Source organism: Lichenostomus cassidix, chromosome 5 (genome assembly GCF_008360975.1).
Source record: "Lichenostomus cassidix isolate B80296 chromosome 5, HeHo_3.0, whole genome shotgun sequence".
NCBI lineage: Eukaryota > Metazoa > Chordata > Aves > Passeriformes > Meliphagidae > Lichenostomus > Lichenostomus cassidix.
In genome coordinates, this window is record NC_139486.1 from 23,297,285 (window position 1) to 23,314,538 (window position 17,254).

General features: G+C 44.6%; 3 protein-coding genes across 11 annotated transcripts in view; 2 read left to right on the top strand and 1 right to left on the bottom strand.

The window, feature by feature from the left end:
- Nucleotides 1–77: 77 nt before the first annotated feature.
- On the top strand, nt 78–10,620 carry ALDH6A1 (aldehyde dehydrogenase 6 family member A1). Of its 2 annotated transcripts, none has more exons than XM_085061825.1 (12): nt 78–188; nt 369–431; nt 2,555–2,629; nt 3,985–4,146; nt 4,730–4,808; nt 5,349–5,651; nt 6,356–6,477; nt 6,719–6,908; nt 7,611–7,792; nt 8,204–8,383; nt 8,576–8,674; nt 9,115–10,620. In XM_085061825.1, exons 1-12 carry the CDS (start codon nt 132–134, stop codon nt 9,217–9,219), a joined length of 1,617 nt encoding a protein of 538 aa, XP_084917951.1. In that variant the 5' UTR covers nt 78–131; the 3' UTR covers nt 9,220–10,620. The 2 variants fall into 2 exon arrangements, with proteins under 2 accessions (XP_084917951.1, XP_084917952.1); XM_085061826.1 differs by having other exon boundaries at nt 369–428.
- Nucleotides 10,621–10,740: 120 nt separating this feature from the next.
- Nucleotides 10,741–16,623, bottom strand: LOC146436158 (uncharacterized). The gene is made up of 3 exons (XM_085063790.1): nt 16,608–16,623; nt 11,112–14,386; nt 10,741–11,049 (listed from the first exon to the last, which is right to left on the bottom strand). Exons 1-2 carry the CDS (start codon nt 16,621–16,623, stop codon nt 13,251–13,253), a joined length of 1,152 nt encoding a protein of 383 aa, XP_084919916.1. The 3' UTR covers nt 10,741–11,049; nt 11,112–13,250.
- ENTPD5 (ectonucleoside triphosphate diphosphohydrolase 5 (inactive)) overlaps nt 13,759–17,254 on the top strand; it is a 30,017-nt gene continuing 26,521 nt past the window's right edge. For 3 of the 8 annotated variants that reach the window (XR_014852551.1, XR_014852552.1, XM_085061836.1), the window contains exons 1-2: nt 14,222–14,365; nt 16,119–16,232. The gene's annotated coding sequence lies outside the window, so the exon portion shown is untranslated. The other 5 variants (XM_085061837.1, XM_085061838.1, XM_085061839.1 and 2 more) reach the window with 5 other exon arrangements.

Here is a 17,254-nt window from a genome sequence, read left to right on the forward strand (position 1 = left end):
CGGGGGGCGGGGGCCGCGGGAGGCGCGGCCGGAGCGCCTGCTGGCGGCGATTGGCTGGAGCCGGGCGGGGGCGGGGCCCGAGGCGGGGCGGGGCGCCGTCGGGGGCCGCGGAGCAGCGACCCTCGGCAGGGATGGCGGCGGCGGCAGCGGCTCGCGGAGCGTGGGGCGGGCGGCGCCTGGCGCTCAGGGTGAGGCGGCTGCCCCCGGCCCGCAGCGGCTCCCGCGGCTCGGGGAGCGCAGGGTGGTCGCGGCTCAGCTGGCCCTGGCACCGCGGGGGGATCTGTCCCGGCTGGGGAGCGGCCGATGGGGGGCCGGGGATAGGTGCTGCCTGACCCGCCCTGAGGTGTTCTCTGCTTTCCCCCGTCCAGCTGCCGCGGAGAGCCGGTGCCCCCTGGATCGCCTCAGTCGCCGCGTCGTTCTCCTCCTCGGTGGTGAGTGCCCGTCCCGTGGAGCGGAGCCGGTGGGCAGGGGAGGGAGGCGCGGCAGAGCCCCGGTGCCGCCGCCGCTGGCCGGACACTTCCCGCGGGTCCGCTCCGCTGAGGCCGTTCCTGCCGGCTCGGCTGGAGCCCCGGTGGGTGCGGGTGGGTCCGGTGGGACAAACACCGGCGCTGCCCTCGTGCTTGACCGGAGGGACGGAAAAAATGTCCTATTTGTCAGACTCCGGAGCTGAGCGGTGGCCGCCCGGGCAGCTCCCGCCGCGGGTCGCGGGGTGGCCGCTCAGGGAGTCACCTCGCGGTACTCCTGGTGACTCTGGACTGGCCTCATGGCATCTGTTTGCAGCACAGAGAGGACCTGGTTTCCTTCGGACAGTATCGAACAGCTTTAGTCGATGTACTGCCTTTTTTTCCCTCTGTTGTCCATGTCTGAACACTCTCTAAACTCCGAACCGTGATTCCACAAATAGTCTCTCCTACCGTCCATGTTTCCACAGCAGGTGCATTCTCTACAGAAGAAAAGAAAAAAAAGGCGGCGATGTTATGGAAAAAGTACAATTAATCTTAATTCAGCGTTTCCTGGCTTGCTTAAAATATTTTTTGCTGCATGTGCAATTTTTAAGATATCCTTTTTAAGCAATTTGGAAAAAACATGAATTCAATTGCACTGAAGTCCATGTGGGTCTTAAAACACTGGAGCTTGTAGCTCCATTGCAGATAGATGGCACTTGAGCTAATGGAATGATTGACAGCCGTAGCAGTTTGTCATTCTTTAGACCAGCACTAGAACAAGCATCTTTTCTGGCAGTTAGGAAGCTCAGTCAAGGGACTCAGATTTCCTGTGCTTCCTTCCAGGTTTTAGAGGAGATTGTGTTTTCGTAGGCACAGATTTCTGCCTCTCTTCCCCAAGTGTTATTCCAGCTACATAATCATCTGCAACTTTTTAATTCTCTCCTAGTGTTGCTTTCCAAATCATTAGGTCTTGCTTGGCCAGTAACAGACTTATTTTACACTTCTTATCCTAGCTTTCTCGTCTCCAAGCCTTCTCAGTTTGTTCCAACTAAAATAGTTGTTCACTTTTTTTCATTTTCATCCAGTTTTCACTGTCGTTACTTGTCTAAGCAATACCATTTATATTCTTGATTCTTTCTATGATCTATTTCCGTTACACCTTCAATAGCATCCAAGTCCTCATCTCCCTTTCATAATTCCACATCATAATTTCTTCAGTTTTCTGATCTATTTAGGTTTATGTCCCTGTTCTGTTGTTCTGCCCCATTTCAATTATTCATGCAGAAAACCTATTTCCCCTTTTTCTTACCTGTTGTCTCCAAGTCACAGTTTTGTGTCATGATTAACAGGTTCGTGCTTTCTTCTAGTTCTCTCCTTAACCCCAATGTCAACTCCTCTTTTCTAGTTTCTTAATTTATACAGTCATAATCTTTTCCTGCATGGCACAGTTTTGTTGCCTATCTAGTGCTAATTACAGCATCTACATCTGCTTTCTATTCTGTTCAATGTTTGCCTGAAGCCTGTATTCCAAACTTTCCTTGTCCCTCCTCTGTGTGTGAGTGAGAAAATTCTGTTTTCTGTGCTGCTAGCCAGGACAGTCACTGTGAACTTCACAGAGGCAGGTTCCTTGCTCTCTGTTGCAAGACCAAGCAGGGAGTGGGGAAAGTCCAATTTTCTGCTTGTAGCTATGAACTGGAAAGATGAACCTGCTTAGTGGCTTGATGGGAAGGAGGCACACAGGACACTGGTACAGTCTGCACTGAGTTCACAGAATTCTCACAAAGTGAATTATTAACCGTTTCTTTTGAACGTTTATGAATTGCAGTTTTTCAGGTTTTGATTAAATAGACAAATTATTCTGAACGTAAGTATAGGAATGTATTTTTTCTAGTAACTGCTTTTAGAAAGAATTTTGGTCATTTTGGTGTAAAGTGGGAGAAAAATGGGGTGGAAAGCAATTAGCTGGGTCTTGCTGTGAAGACTGGATCTAGACTCTCTAGTGGTTCACATAGCAGTAAATGATGAAGGCTTGCATGTAATATGGCACACTGTTTTTAGGCATGTTGAGATTAAAAATAACTCACTGTCCAGTGTTTTGACCTCCACAGCCAACAACCAAACTTTTCATTGATGGGAAGTTTATTGAGTCCAAAACTACTGAATGGATTGATATCCACAACCCGGTAAGTGACATGGTCTCAGCTTAAATAGTAGTGATCACTGTGCAATGGAGCTCTGCGCCTTTCTTCAGAGATGTGGCAGAAGGGAAAAGTACATATGTTTCTTGAGAAAGGTTTAGACTTGGAGCTTAAGATAAACTACTGCTTCTAAGTTTCCTTTTCACATGAAATGTCAGTCTCAGAAAAGTTACTATCTCCTTTTCTTACCCGATGTAGTAAGCCCCTGATCTCCAGAAAGGAAGCCTAAACTCTGGTTACTTTTTTTTTCCCCCTCATAGAAAGGCTCTGTGGTCAGTATGTCAAATTTCTGAAGGGTTCACCCTGTATAGGAAATCAACTGGGTGTAATTTGATGCCAGCTGAATGTGAAGTCCTAGTAGAGACTGATATTACTCTCAGAGTAAAAAGGTGAAAAATCCTAACAGCTGAAGCTCCTCACCTTTCAGAGAGCTTCTGTCTGTGACCCACAAAGAAGTTGGATGCTATGCAGTGCAAAATAGATTAGTATACTTGTACTACTAATCTAAGTGTACCCCATCAAAGACTATTCCACCAAATGGAAATGAGGTTACACTCAGAATTCTGACCCTCCTGACCTCCCTAGTAAGCATTAAGACAACAGTTTCTAAATCTTCTCTGTAAAGCTCTATTTTCGTTTGTTGTGTGGAAGTTATCAGAGCAGCAAGCCATGTTTGTGAAGCTCATTTGGGCACTATGTAGCAACCAGTGTTCTTGTTTCATTTTCTTCCTCTTGTTTTGAGTAGTTTCTCTCTTAGTAATATATCTGAAATTTTTATCATATCAAAGCAGATTTAAGTTTTAGGAGAGTATTAGAAGGAGGTTAAACTGGCAACGTCAAAGTTAAAATACTGTAGAACTAAGGTTGGTTGTAAAAATATTACTTTGGCCTAGGGGTATATGTAAGCTAATTGCCAATTGCACAGTCATGTACTGCTTTTCCCAAAGGAATATTGCCTCATTTAATGTGCAAGAGGGACAGCAGATGAAGATGATGGACAGGGAGAAGACCACAGTCCACAGAAACTTTTGCCTTATACTCTCTAGAAGTTTCAAGACAGACAAGTCACTTCAACTCCATCTTGGAAATCAGCACTTCATTCACAGTTTTCCAGATGCCTAGTTTGAGGTATTTGGAGTGCAGGTTCTTAGAACTACTCCAGTTTTAACCCAGGCATTTTGTGTCCATCAAGGAAGGATGTCTCCTTTGTGCTCTCCCCTCAGAAGTACAACTTCTTATAGAACAAGGATATTAGGTGTGTGCTGTGAAAGGACTGTTGAATGGTTGGCAGGAACAGATGAGAAAAGCTGGGTTTTGATGCAATTTGCTTTTTCTTTCAGGCCACAAATGAGGTGGTTGGCTGTGTACCGAAAGCCACAGCCAGTGAGATGGAGGCAGCTGTGGCTTCTTGCAAAAAGGCGTTTTGGAACTGGTCAGAAACATCCGTTTTGAGTCGCCAGCAAATCTTTCTGCGTTATCAACAACTCATCAAAGACAATCTGGTGAGATGCCACAGCTGTGTGTGATGGCTGAGGCTGAACGCATTGCAGCTGACTTTAGGAACTAAATGGAGAGACTTGGGGTTTACAGAGTTCTTGATGAGAAGTTGCCATGATCAAGGAGCCAACTGAGACACTGTTGAGAGATGCAGCAAAACACTTCCCATCAAATGGTAACAGAGAGGCAGTGCTTCTTAGGGAATATTATTCTGAATTTGTCCCTTTACCAAGAGACCACAAAAGGATCTTTGAGCCTTGATGGAGAATGTGCCAGTTGATGAAGACAAGTATGTTACTATGTCTTTGGGTTTCCCTGATTGCTTTTTTGGTGTGTATGTGGTGTCATACCTGAAAGCATTAGAGTACAAGCCAATACTAGGATGATTTTTTTCTAAAATGTCACCTTGTGTGGGTTGTTGTTTTTTTGTCTACAAGAAGCAAATCAGTCAGTATAGGCTTTTCTGGGTTCTGTTCAGTCTGTTCACTGTGATGTTCAACTCTCTGCTGATTCTGTGTTGTCCCTGTGCTCTATTACGTGGGTGAGCACTTTTCTGACATTCATAAACTTTGTGTTTTCCATTTGCAGAAAGAAATTTCCAAACTCATCACCTTTGAGCAAGGGAAGACCCTGGCTGATGCTGAGGGAGATGTGTTCCGAGGCCTCCGTAAGCTGCTAGTTCCTACTATTATAAAAGGGGGTTCTCAAACTCATAGGAAGGGATGAGGTCTCCTGAGCAACTGATTGCTCTGTATATGTTGCTCCCTCTAGAGCCCCTACTCAAAGAAAAGTGCCAATTGTAACTCTAAGCTGAAGAGTTTTCTCAGAGTATTGTTAAATCACTTCCAAGTTGTTGGAGCTTGTTCTAGGAGTGACTACAAATTACTAAAAAGGGATAAGAACTTCTTGCTTGTGCTCAGATATCTAAGGTTGAGTCCCAGGTGGTACAATAATATTGTACGTGTGCATTTTGTACTGGGGCTGTTGTGCTCCTATCACAAGGATGTATAGCATGGTCAAGGGAGAATCCGTTCATAATTTGCTCACAATGCTTGGCAGAGCAAAGGGATTTTCTGAAGCACAATGAGTTTTAAGCTATAGGAGAAGAGGCTGGAAGAAAGAGGTGGGTCAAGGCAGAAGTGAAAAGGGAGTTTGGGGACTAATTGTTAACAGACCATCCAGCAGCACATTGCCCCTTCTGCTGCAGAGGTGGTTGAACATGCTTGCAGTGTGACGTCCCTCATCCTTGGAGAGACCATGCCCTCCATCACTAAAGACATGGACACTTACACCTACCGCCTGCCTCTGGGCGTGTGTGCTGGAATCGCACCGTTCAACTTCCCAGCCATGATTCCCCTTTGGATGTTCCCCATGGCTATGGTTTGTGGAAACACCTTCTTGATGAAACCATCTGAGCGCGTTCCAGGAGCACTAATGTTCCTTGCCAAGCTGTTTCAGGATGCTGGTGCCCCCGATGGGACCCTGAATATTATCCATGGACAACATGAAGGTAATAACAACCCTTCCTGAGAGGTGACAAGTGTACGTGTTGTGGTCTGTGCTCAGTGGGAGGTACCATTGAAGAGTCTGAGACTGCTGCTGTTAGATGGGTTCAGACAGATGCTTCAGCTCTATTGGTGAAGGTGAAAGGTGAGTGAGACAGTCTCTACCACCTTGCACCAGATCTTTCAGGAGATATGGTGGATAAAATTTTGGGGATTGGGGTCCGAGTTCCCAAGGTATGTAAGTACTCAAATTCTATTTAGCAACCTAACTTGCAACTGAAATAAGTAAATAAATCATCATGGTTTCCCAAGGAAGCCTAAACAAGAAGTAAATGCCTCACTGAGTATAAAGCGGATGCCAGCATTCTGGCTCCTAACATGCTATTTCTTACAGCACACAAGTAGCTTCAGGACACAACGATACAAATGGAGAACTGTAGCGTAACTTTGGCATTGCTCAGACACACTGGGAGATGCCCAAAGCATAAAGAGATGTCAGAGAGCCAGGAGTATGAAGACAAGGCAGGAGTGTGTGTGCTCAGAAGTGAGTAAAGAGATGTACAGACAGGCTTTAAGGAAGCTCAGATGTAGGAAACACAGAGGCGAGAATTCTGTTAGGAAGAAACGTGCATAGATTTGGTGCTGTGGGGATGGAACAAAGGGAAGCATTTGTGCACCACAGTTATAATGTATTATTTCCTATTTGAAGCTGTGAATTTCATTTGTGACCATCCGGATATCAGAGCAATCAGCTTTGTGGGATCTAATCAGGCTGGCGAGTACATCTATGAGAGAGGATCCCGGAATGGCAAGAGAGTCCAGGCCAACATGGTAATGTCTCTGAATGGAGCACATTTTAGCACACAGACTACCTCTGTCTCCTGTGAATGTTAAGAGGACCACACCACTCAGCAGCAGGAGCTGACTTTGCTGCTGATAGTTAAGTGATGAGGCTGCCCTCTTGCCAGCCTGTTGGTAGCAGTCATAGCTACTCTAAGAAGTCATTGCTGTAGGGCTAGAGAAGGAGCACTTTGGGATGGTTAATAATGGGAGACCGTGGGTTGTATTTCAGGGAGCCAAGAACCATGGTGTGGTGATGCCTGATGCCAATAAAGAGAACACCTTGAACCAGCTGGTTGGAGCTGCTTTTGGAGCAGCTGGCCAACGATGCATGGCCCTGTCCACAGCAATTCTAGTGGGAGAAGCTCAGAAATGGCTGCCAGAGCTTGTGGACAGAGCCAAAAATCTACGTGTAAATGCAGGTACAGACTGTGATAATTTTTTGCAAAGTACTTCACTTCTTTACAGCCATAACTTTTTAGGTCAGCTTGTTTGCCATACCGTGTTGTGACCTTTGGAGCTATTGGCACCATAGGTTTGATGTGTAGGAGTAGGAGCTAGCAGATTGTCTGGATTGGGAAACACAGCCCTAGATTTGGAGGTAGGAATGTTTTCAGTTTGCTGGTGGGACTGTGATGCAATGTTTGCAGGATCAGTCTTGTTTTAACTGCAGATTTGAGGTTAAATCCTATGTTTAACTCAAATCTGCCATTTATATAGCAACCTCATTTCAAGATCCTTCCAATTTGTAGTAAGCATACAATAAAAAAAAGAAAAATGGAAGCAAGTACTTTGGAAAAGCTAGACTGTTATTAATTTTAGGGGAATTATCTTTTGTTTATATTCAATAAAATGCTGTAAAGGGGAAAAGCTTCCTTTCTGAGAAGAATCGCTTGTTGAGTTTTGGCTTCCTAGTGATCTAAAACTATGCTTACAACTTCTCTTATTTGTTGATTATGAGAGCTGCAGGCTATTATTCCTGTTCATCAATGTCTCAAATCTTTTTTCTGTGTCTTAGAAACATCAACATTTTCAGATTTTTCCTGCCTGTGTAGTTATCTCCCTGATGCCTTTGAAGAGGAAGTTGTCACAGTTAAAAACTTGGTGTCACTGCCTCTTCACAGGAGACCAGCCTGGAGCAGATCTTGGGCCTCTAATCAGTCCCCAGGCTAAGGAACGAGTTTGCAGTCTGATTGAGAAAGGAGTAAAAGAAGGTGCTAGCCTTCTTCTGGATGGACGTAATGTCAAAGTGAAGGGTTATGAAAATGGCAATTTTGTTGGGCCAACGATCCTTGCCAAAGTCAAGGTAAGATGACCAAAACCAGTGTTTGTTAGTGTTTATTTCAGGGTCAGCTGAAAAATAGGTTAGCCAAATCAGTCAGTAATCAATGATCACCAGGTAGAAAGCCCATAAATGGTTCAGACTTCCCTTGCACAGTGTCAATGAAATACTCATTGTAATGCAGGCAGTAAAAGCAGAAAGCACTCTGGAGGTGAAAAATGGTGCCTTCTTTAGTGGACTAGATAGGGGGTAGGGCTTGGGAAATGGTGAAAAGGTAAGGAGGACTGAAGGATGGCCTGTGGCAATGCAGTATGATCAGTAATCCTAGGAATATTATGAGTACTAACAGCCTGTGTCTTTCTTATATCCTATTTATTAGCATGGTTTTTTTATATCCTTTATACAAGCTGATTTTTCTGCTGTTTGTATTGGCAGCCAAGCATGACTTGCTATAAGGAGGAAATCTTTGGGCCTGTCCTAGTGGTGCTGGAAGCAGACACTTTGGATGATGCCATTGAGATGGTGAACAATAACCCCTATGGGAATGGAACTGCAATCTTCACCACCAATGGAGCCACAGCTCGGAAGTATTCTCACTTAGTAGATGTGGGGCAGGTATGTTCCAGCTAGAATTGGTGCTTTTAGCCCTCACCATTTACAGTGGGTAACCATTCAGCTGTAATCACTGCCCTCTCAGCCAGCAGTACCCAGCCTCAGATATAAGGAAACAAAATGCAGTAACCTTTGGAGAGTGCTCTGCAATCTGCTATTTCTTGTGACTAATATGGCAGCTTTCCTTTGGTGCAGGTGGGTGTCAATGTTCCAATCCCAGTACCTCTGCCCATGTTCTCTTTCACTGGCTCTCGTGCTTCTTTCAGAGGGGACACCAATTTCTATGGCAAACAGGTAACATTCTGATTCAGAGTACTCTGTTGGGTTGAATTGTAATAAATCATGTTACAAATAGCAATGGGGAGATGGTCATCAGACCTCATTAATGAGGAGATTTTGAAGCCATTTCAGCCAGGAAACTGAAAACCAGCCAGTGATCAGAGCACCACAGTGCATGTTACAATAATAGATAGCCAATTCCTCTTTCTTTTTCCCTTAGATATAAAAATGCAAGTCTTTTTAGGAAATTTGAGAAGGGAGCAATAACTAGCAAGCTTTCTCACAGAACCACAATTTTTGTGGAACTGGTAAAAAGAACAGGCTGACAATTGTTTCCACACAAGAAAACTCTAAACTGTGTTGATAAAGCAAAAGCTGTTCAATATACCACTAGTGCAGACACGAGGAATTTATAAAGCCAAACATCTGATCTGTGGGTGTCTCCTTTCCTCCAGGGAGTGCAGTTCTACACACAGCTGAAAACTATAATTTCTCAATGGAAAGAGGAAGATGCCACCATTGCCAAGCCTGCTGTGGTTATGCCAACTATGGGAAACTAAATCAGCCTTTGCAGATGCTGTTCCTGGTGTCCTTCTATGCTGCACTGTCCAGCTTTGTCCTGACTATCATCCTTTAGCTGGGAATGAATTGAAAGCTCCTTTGTCTCAAGGATCTGTTTCTGTGCAGATTGGGCAGGCTCATGTCACTCACAGTTTGGATTTTCTGTTACTGTCAGTGTTTTTTTGGCTAGCTGAACTAATTTTTTCCCTACCACCTATCACAGACTAAACAGCCTTATCTAACTGAAAGGGCAGCAAATTGAGATTGGTCTTAATTTGTGTTTCTTTCCAGACCCTGTGAACTTGAACATTACTCTGGTTTTCACTTTAGTATCTTTAGCCTTAGTGACTCACTCCTGGCTACATCTTGTACCAGGTTTATTTACCTCTTTATCTTGCATATTAAGAGTCTGAGTTCACCTTACTCAGAGTACTCATTTTGAGTGACATAACTGGGACACCTTGGGTGTCTCATAGAAGTGACTTTACATACGATGCAGACGGCAAGTTGTCGAGCCGTTTCCAAAACATTGGGAAACAGCTTTGTAAGGATTTTTCAGAAAAGCATGTTTGATTGCTTGTCTGAGGATGAAAGAAATTTCCGTGTGGTACAGTGACCTTCACTGTGCCTCTGACAGCTTGGAAACTTCTGTTCCTGTTCTGTCTGTGGCTTGTACTCTCACGCTTGCCAGCAATTCCATTATACCTGAAAGCTGTTTGGTGCCTTTTCACTGTGCTAATAGATACAAGCCTACACGTCCTGTAACATAATTGAAACTGTGGAAGCAGAAACATAACCATGTATTATGTATCTTTGTGTCACAGCATCATGTGGGTCTGAATAAAATAGTGTAAGTAGAGAGGTCAATAGGAAGAAAAAACACATTTTTTAATCACAAAGCACCCCGACCTTGTCTGTTGGTTTCCTTTCCTGACTGTAGCTGTATTTCTTGTGTTGATTGATCGACTCCTTGTCACATCTGCTCAAACACAGTCATGTACTCTTGGGACTGCAAGTTCCTATTGCTAGAGAAGAGTAGGGCTTGGTATATACACTCTGGTTTTAAGAATCTGTGCATTTGGAACTGGAGAATCTATATTTTTATTTCTGGTTTCTGAAAGATGATGCAGCCATGAAGGATTTGCAGGATCTGACTCAAGCACCCATGGGACATAATATTCTTCTAATGATTATAACCATTACTTGTTCTAATGAAATAATCTGAATGTGAACACTTTGTATCCTGCCTCCTGGTAAAGATGCCTTGTAACTGATACCTCTATATTAGTGCAATTGCTGTGCATTCACTAATGTTTGTATCTTGTTTTTTTCCTTTGGTATACACTACAGGGAAATTCTCACCTTGCAATTAGATTACGAATTAAAAACATGCTTATGTATTTCTGCAATTTATGACTGTTCTTTGGTAAGACCTTATATGTGTCTGTTGATAGGTGTGATGTTGATTTTATTCCCCTCTTCACAGGAGATGGTCTGCAACTCCTGTAACCCATGTGTACATCTTCCTTTTACAGTATTTCAGGGACCTCTGTACCAATTTCCTTGCACAGCATTTCAAGGAATGCCTTTTTTCTGGTTCCAGCATGGACACATAATTTGATCACAGAACCTCTTAATCTTCATGTAAATGGCTTTATTACAAATGAAAATACATCTTCACCAAGTTATACCAACTGTTTATATGCAAGATTCTAACCACTACTCCAAATCCTAGTGCTTTGTACAGGATCTTGCAAGCTCCTGGCTTGGGAAATACAGCCTTTAAGAAGAAGAAACAGAAGTATATTTCAGATGGATTTAAGAAGAAACTTTGAGAAGAAACTTTAAGAAAAAGAAACATAAGTATATTTCAGATGGATTTCAAACCCACAGTCAAAGCAGCAGAGCAGCAGACAGGGGATCTAGAATTCACAGCCTTACTCAGAAGCTGGCTTCCAAAATAAAAAGTGCAGATGAGTTGCTAATTGCTGGCTCTGTTCATGGAAAGTGTATAGCTGCCTTACTTGGTCTATGGTGTTAACATCTGAATATGTGGAAGGATCACTGCAGAAGATGATGAATCTGATAATGTGGCCTGCTGTATAATAAATACTAGGTTGGCAGAAGTACTTTCTGTGTTGCAAAGGTAAAATATTCTAGGTAAATCACCATTGAGACACTGGCATTCACTCAAGCACCTGGGAAAGAAATACTAATTAACAGCCTCTCCTACTGTCTACAGTCATCTACTTTCAAAATGCCTTAATTTTCTCCCTAATCAGCATTGCTATTCTGACTTTTCTGTTGTCCTATTGAAGCCCATTAGCTCTTTCCTTTAGAAATTCTAAAATCCATCTTCTCCTATAACAAAAGCAGTCTATAATCAGTGTTACCTGCTCCCTGAAGAGTTGCAGGACTATCCCTGCACTTTATCAGGATATCTTCTAGACACCTGTATGATCTTTTCATTTGTGTGCAAGCATATTTTCTAATTATCTGAATTTTCAATGGCATTTTTACACAGATAGTTTAAAATAATTGTACTAGAAATACAAATCCTGTATGTTCCTTTTTTAATAATGAATTGCCTTTTTAGATCAAGCTGCAGATGCTATTTGATCATGATGTACCTGCCTCATCTCACTGCTGTTGCTGCTTTCCACCCATCTGTTTATTCTCATTTTTATTTAATATTTGACATAAAAATAAGCTAAATAATGTATCTTCTATGTTATACAACAGTATAGTCTAAAGTATCTAATAATAAATTTCTTTTGACTATTAAAATACAATTTTGTAGTCAACCCTTTGAATCCTATTAAAAAATAGTTTCTTGCCTAGAAGGCACTGAAGTCTAGATTCTAAAATATATTTAATACTCCTAGGTCCAAAAATTGTTTTAGAATACTTTAATCACCTCTGAGAACTGGGCCCTGTGACTTCTACTCCTAGGGTTTTTTTTTCCTATCTGTGTCCAAAAAAGGCCCCAGTCCACTTCCACTTCCATTTTGGAAAGAGGCAGCCTGCCTTTCCAAAGGAAGTGTCTCACATCTTTCTTTATCTTTATGTATAAATGCCTCCAGGGCTCCTGCTTATGAACTTTATCTGGTAACTTGATGTCTGAGTATTACATTTTGGCTTGTGTGCTTGACTGCCTCACATCTGACAAGCTGTGCCTGCCAGAACCCCACCCTACATATTCCTGCAGGGTAAGCTGACATTGCTTGCCTTGGAGTGTTATAATTAGCAGTAAAGTTGTATCTGAGTTGGTATCTGAAAACCAGGCTTATGAGTCTTCATCATGGTCCACTCTCTCTGATTCTATACTGAATGCAACATCAGCTGCATAGATTTTTGCCTTTTTAATCAAAACTCACTGTGCTAGCTGAAAATGTGTCTGCTTGTATGATCATGGACTTTCACAAGAGCATCCTCCAGAAATTATAAAGCTGCTTTTCAATAAAAGAAGGCTTTAGGGGATCATGAGATTTTTTTTTTTAATGGGAACTTAGTCTAAATGCCACAAAAACAAATTTTAAAATCAGTTAAAAAATCCTCACTCTTGTCACACAAACATTCATGGGCATGTAGATACAGTATTATAGATTACATGGCCCAGTTCACAACTTACAATGTATTTGATGCTGCTTGAACTTTGAATTTCTAGTGCAAGCCATATTTTAGGTATGTTGGTGGTACAGTGCTGAGGAAGTTCAGAAAAGGAGAAAAAAAGGCATACGGTGAGAAAAAGCCTGCTGGGAAAGGTCCAAGTAAGATCTTTTTTACAAGATAGGCTGAAAGAAAGCATTGGGTCATGAGCAAGAAAATACTCTACCAACTGACCTCATCAACGTCCTGGGGCTCAGGGCTTTGTATCTTCTTATTCAAGAAATAAGATGTTAAAATACTTGGATTTTCGTTCCATTTTCACTTTCTTTTTCTAACTGTAAAAGAATAGTGCTTGGTATTTGGATTTAGAAAAGTAGGAATAGGTGTAAAGTGAAATAATCTGTTATAGAGGAAATGGGAGCTACAGCATAGGGCTTCTGTTGCATTGTGCTCTGAGTTTGGCTCCGTGTTCTCTAAAACCTTCTCCAAGTAGCCAAACCCAGCAGATTCCCTCCCAGCCTTCTCCTCTTCCGAGCTGAACAAGCGCTCCGGCATCTCCGCGTCCATCACGCACGAAGCCCCGGCCGCTGCGGCGCCCCTGGGCTGGGCTCGCTGCGGTGCTCAGCTGTCCCCGCGAGGAGGGCGGGGCGGCGACACGGGCAGCGGAGTTCCTGCGGGAGGGATGGAGCGGGCGGCAGGCGGCAGGGCACGGGGGGTCGTCCCGGCAGCCCGGCCCGCCACGCGCCTTCCGGCCCGCGGGGGGCGCTGCTCCCTCACACGGCCCGGCGGGACGGGCGCCGCCCGCGGGGAGCTCGCGCAGTCCCGCCCGCGTCCGCCGGCGGCGGCAGCAGCGCCGTCCCAGCCGTCCGGAGCCGTGCCGCCCGCGGCTGCGCCGGGAGCGGTGTCCGGGGCCGGCGGGAGAGACGCCCGTTCCCGGGGAGGCCGGGGGCGCGCGGCCGCCACGCGCAACTGCCGCGACGGGCGGCGCGTCACGCGGGCGCGCTGTGACGCGGCGCGCGGGACCGGCGGGATGCGGCGCCGCGAGCGGCCGGTGAGCGCGCGCAGCCGGCGGGGGCGGGGGGAGGGGCGCGGCGGCGTCCGCGCGCTGCCATGGACACCGCGCGCCCGCCGCGCCCCCGGGGCCAACGGCGCCGGGATCGGGAGCGCGCGCGGGGTTGCCGCCGGCCCGCCGCTCCCGGGCTGGGCGAGCCGCCCCGAGCCGCGCTCGCTCCCGGCGCCCCGGGAGGGCGCTCCGCTGGGTGCGAGGCCGGGCGGGCGGCGGGAGACACGCGAAAGCCGCTTTGGCGGCGGCGTCTCCGTTACTCCGGGGGGCGGGCGGGAGGACGCCCCGTCCCGGTCGAGTGACAGCGCGGGCCGGCCGGTGAGGAGCGGACGGGCGTTTCTCTGCGGGTGTTCCTGCCGAGCGCCACCGGTGCCGGCTCCGGCAAGAGCCGCGGGGTCCCGGGCCGCGCTCCCCGCCGCCGGCGGGACGCAGGGCGGACCGCGGAGGCTTTGGCCAGGGGAGAGGAAAGGAAGGTAGGGAGGGTTTTAGGCGCGCTCAGGGCGAGGGTTCAGGTCGCAGCTGTGGGAATGGAGCGAGGCAGGACGCACGGCAGGAGCGGCGGGGTCGAGCGGGGCCCTGAGGCGCCAGGGCGGTCCTGGGCAGCGGAGCGCTCCCAGCCTGGCACGAAGGAAAAGTCCTCCCCTCAGCGCCCCAAAGCTGTCCACAGCCAAGGTTTTGCAGGAATCCCAGCTGTCCCAGCAGTAGGTGCCGTTACAGTCCCAGCTGTGCGGGGTCACCGCTCTGAAGGAGTGCCCGCACCGCAGGAAGGTAGGGTAGCGGTTTCCTGGAAAAGCTCCCTTGGTCTAATTAAAGAGGAAAATTGAAAACCCACTTGGCCAGAAAAGTGAATAAATAAATAATGCGTATTTGGAGCCTCAGTTCGGCGGAAGAAAGATTAAAACTTCTGATAACGCACGTTTGTGAGTCGGTTCTACTTTTTTTCCCCCTGGAGTTTAAAGCTCTAGAGCCAGAATTTTACCGAACAAGTATGTGGGCAAAGAATACTGTGCCATTATTTTTATGGAAATACTGGGAAATTCTACCATTGAATTCTGTTATTCTTTCTATTGTGTCTTCTAAACTGTACTTTTAAGAAGCTTGAACTTTTGTCAAAATAATCCAGGCAAGCTGGGGATTTTTTCGTTAGATAAAATAAGCCTAGAAAAAATGTAACTTTTTTTTCTGGGGAAAAAAAAAAAGAAAGGTTAAAATGTATTTATTTAGTCATGAGTGTTAAGTGTTAAAGCTCTCATCTGGGAAATAGATCCTGTGACCATAAGAGCTGCTCATCTGGAAAACAGATTTTGTTAGTGTTTTAGCACAGAGAACTTTCCATTCTCAATGATTTCTGATGTGCTTCAGCATGGAAGTACAATATTAATTGAATTATGTAATTTGTCTAGTTTGCTTCCTAAAATATTTACCTAGCCATTTATATGTCATTAATATTTACAATTATTCTTGAATATTTTTGTGTATCTCCAAATATTTCCCAATATTATATTAAGAAACATAAGGGAGATGCTTGTGTATTTCAGATACACTGCTTTTCCCTCCCCTCAGATCATGTTCCTTTTTACAGTGAGATGCTTCTGTTGTGTGGTTTGTTTTACCTCTTATTTTGTCAGAAATATTCAAGTATTGAATATTTCTTGTCTTTAAAATTACCAGTATTTCTGTGTATGGTGAACTCTTAAGTGAGGTTGTGTTTTGCTGTCTTAAGGTTAATTATTACTATGGTATTTTTTTTACTTTTGTTGTTTAAGGAGAGTTTGGTTGGCATTTTTGTTTGGTGGTGGTGTGTTGGGATTTTTTCCTTCCTATTCATGCTTTCAGTCTTGTAAGTCTTAAAGCAACATCCCAGTATTTTTGGAATTTTTATATTGGATGTACTTCAGCTTTTTCATTTAGTGTCTAAAATCTGCAGTATACAGATGACATTTACATGTGTTTCTCTGTGTTGGGAAATGAGTGTTCTGTCCTGTTTTGCTGGGCTCAGGCCAGGGATGTTGAGGTCAACTGTAGCATTTGTGTAAATGTTTTACTAACGTGTTGAACTCAGTTAACTTTCAACTTCTTGAAATTCAGCCGGTGTAGTTATATAAGCATGTTTCACTGCTTGTATTAAGTAATGATAAACTCAAAATTGAATAAAACAACTCAGTTGATATTTGATGTGCCTTCATGACGTTATAATTTGCCTGATATGTAGTCCACTCCCATTAGCTGGCAGCGAAGGTGAAGAAGTGCAGGCACAGTGTCTTTTGCCGTGGTGCTCTGAAGGAAGTTTTCATTAGGAATCTCTGGAGTGGAATAGCTGTTGCTTCCATCCTGCTTCAGGTATGTGCCTAACATGTTCATGATCAATGCTGATTATTATTGCTTATTTTGAAAGAGAGTAACTGAGCCTATTGATGGGATGTGTACACTTTACCTTGCTGAGCTGCTTGATTGTATTAATGAGCTTGTGCTCACATTACAATTACCCTGTTTTCTCCTTTCTGTTTGTTGTTCATTTCTCCACCTGATACCAGCTAGGACTTTTAAGTTGTTTGAGGGGAGCTGTTTTGAAAATACTTTTCCTTCTCAGTAGCTTATCTCTTGTCTGTCTCTACCCTAAACTTCCATACCTTTTGATTCTGTCTTTCCAAATTACTTTCGCATTGCTATTTCTGTTGTGCTTTGCTAATTTCTCTCTTGTCTCTGATTTCTTACCCTCATCAATTTTCATGCTTCTTGTGGACCATGTTCTGCTAGTGTGCTTGATTAAATGGACTTCATCAGTCATTGAAGAGGTTCAGTGTGCTTTTTTTCATTCTTAATGCGGGAGAAGAAAAATAAAATCCCAAGGTGATCAGTTGTGAATTTGTTGTTTTGTTGGGGTTTTGTTTGACCTTAGAAGTATAAAAGTGGAAAGGAAAAAAGTCAGGGGAAATGTAAAAAACAGAAAGTGTGAAATGGTAGTGGATGTGTGATAAGGGATAGAGAAGAGAACCTTCGTGAGGGAATTTAATGGGAGATTAAGTTTCTTGTAGATCTGGCAAGAAAACTATGAGTTAATGATGGCAGTTGCTCAGATATTTTCGGATCATCAGAGATTCTGAGGCTTACATAAGTGTCACATGTGCTGTTTGTAATAGGACTCTGGAGTTTGTTCTTAAGGCAGGTGCTTGGGTTGTATTTGTGATAGTTCGTTAAACAAAATCCATATTGCATGAGAATGAGAACACCTCTTCGGACCTGCTGGAAGGAGGGTCTCACTAATGCTCCTTATGTTCTGTTAAAGCAGTGCAGCTTCTTGGATTTTCGATAGTCCTCCTTTCTGTGATGAAGCAAACCTGGGTAATGTCAGCTGCATCCTA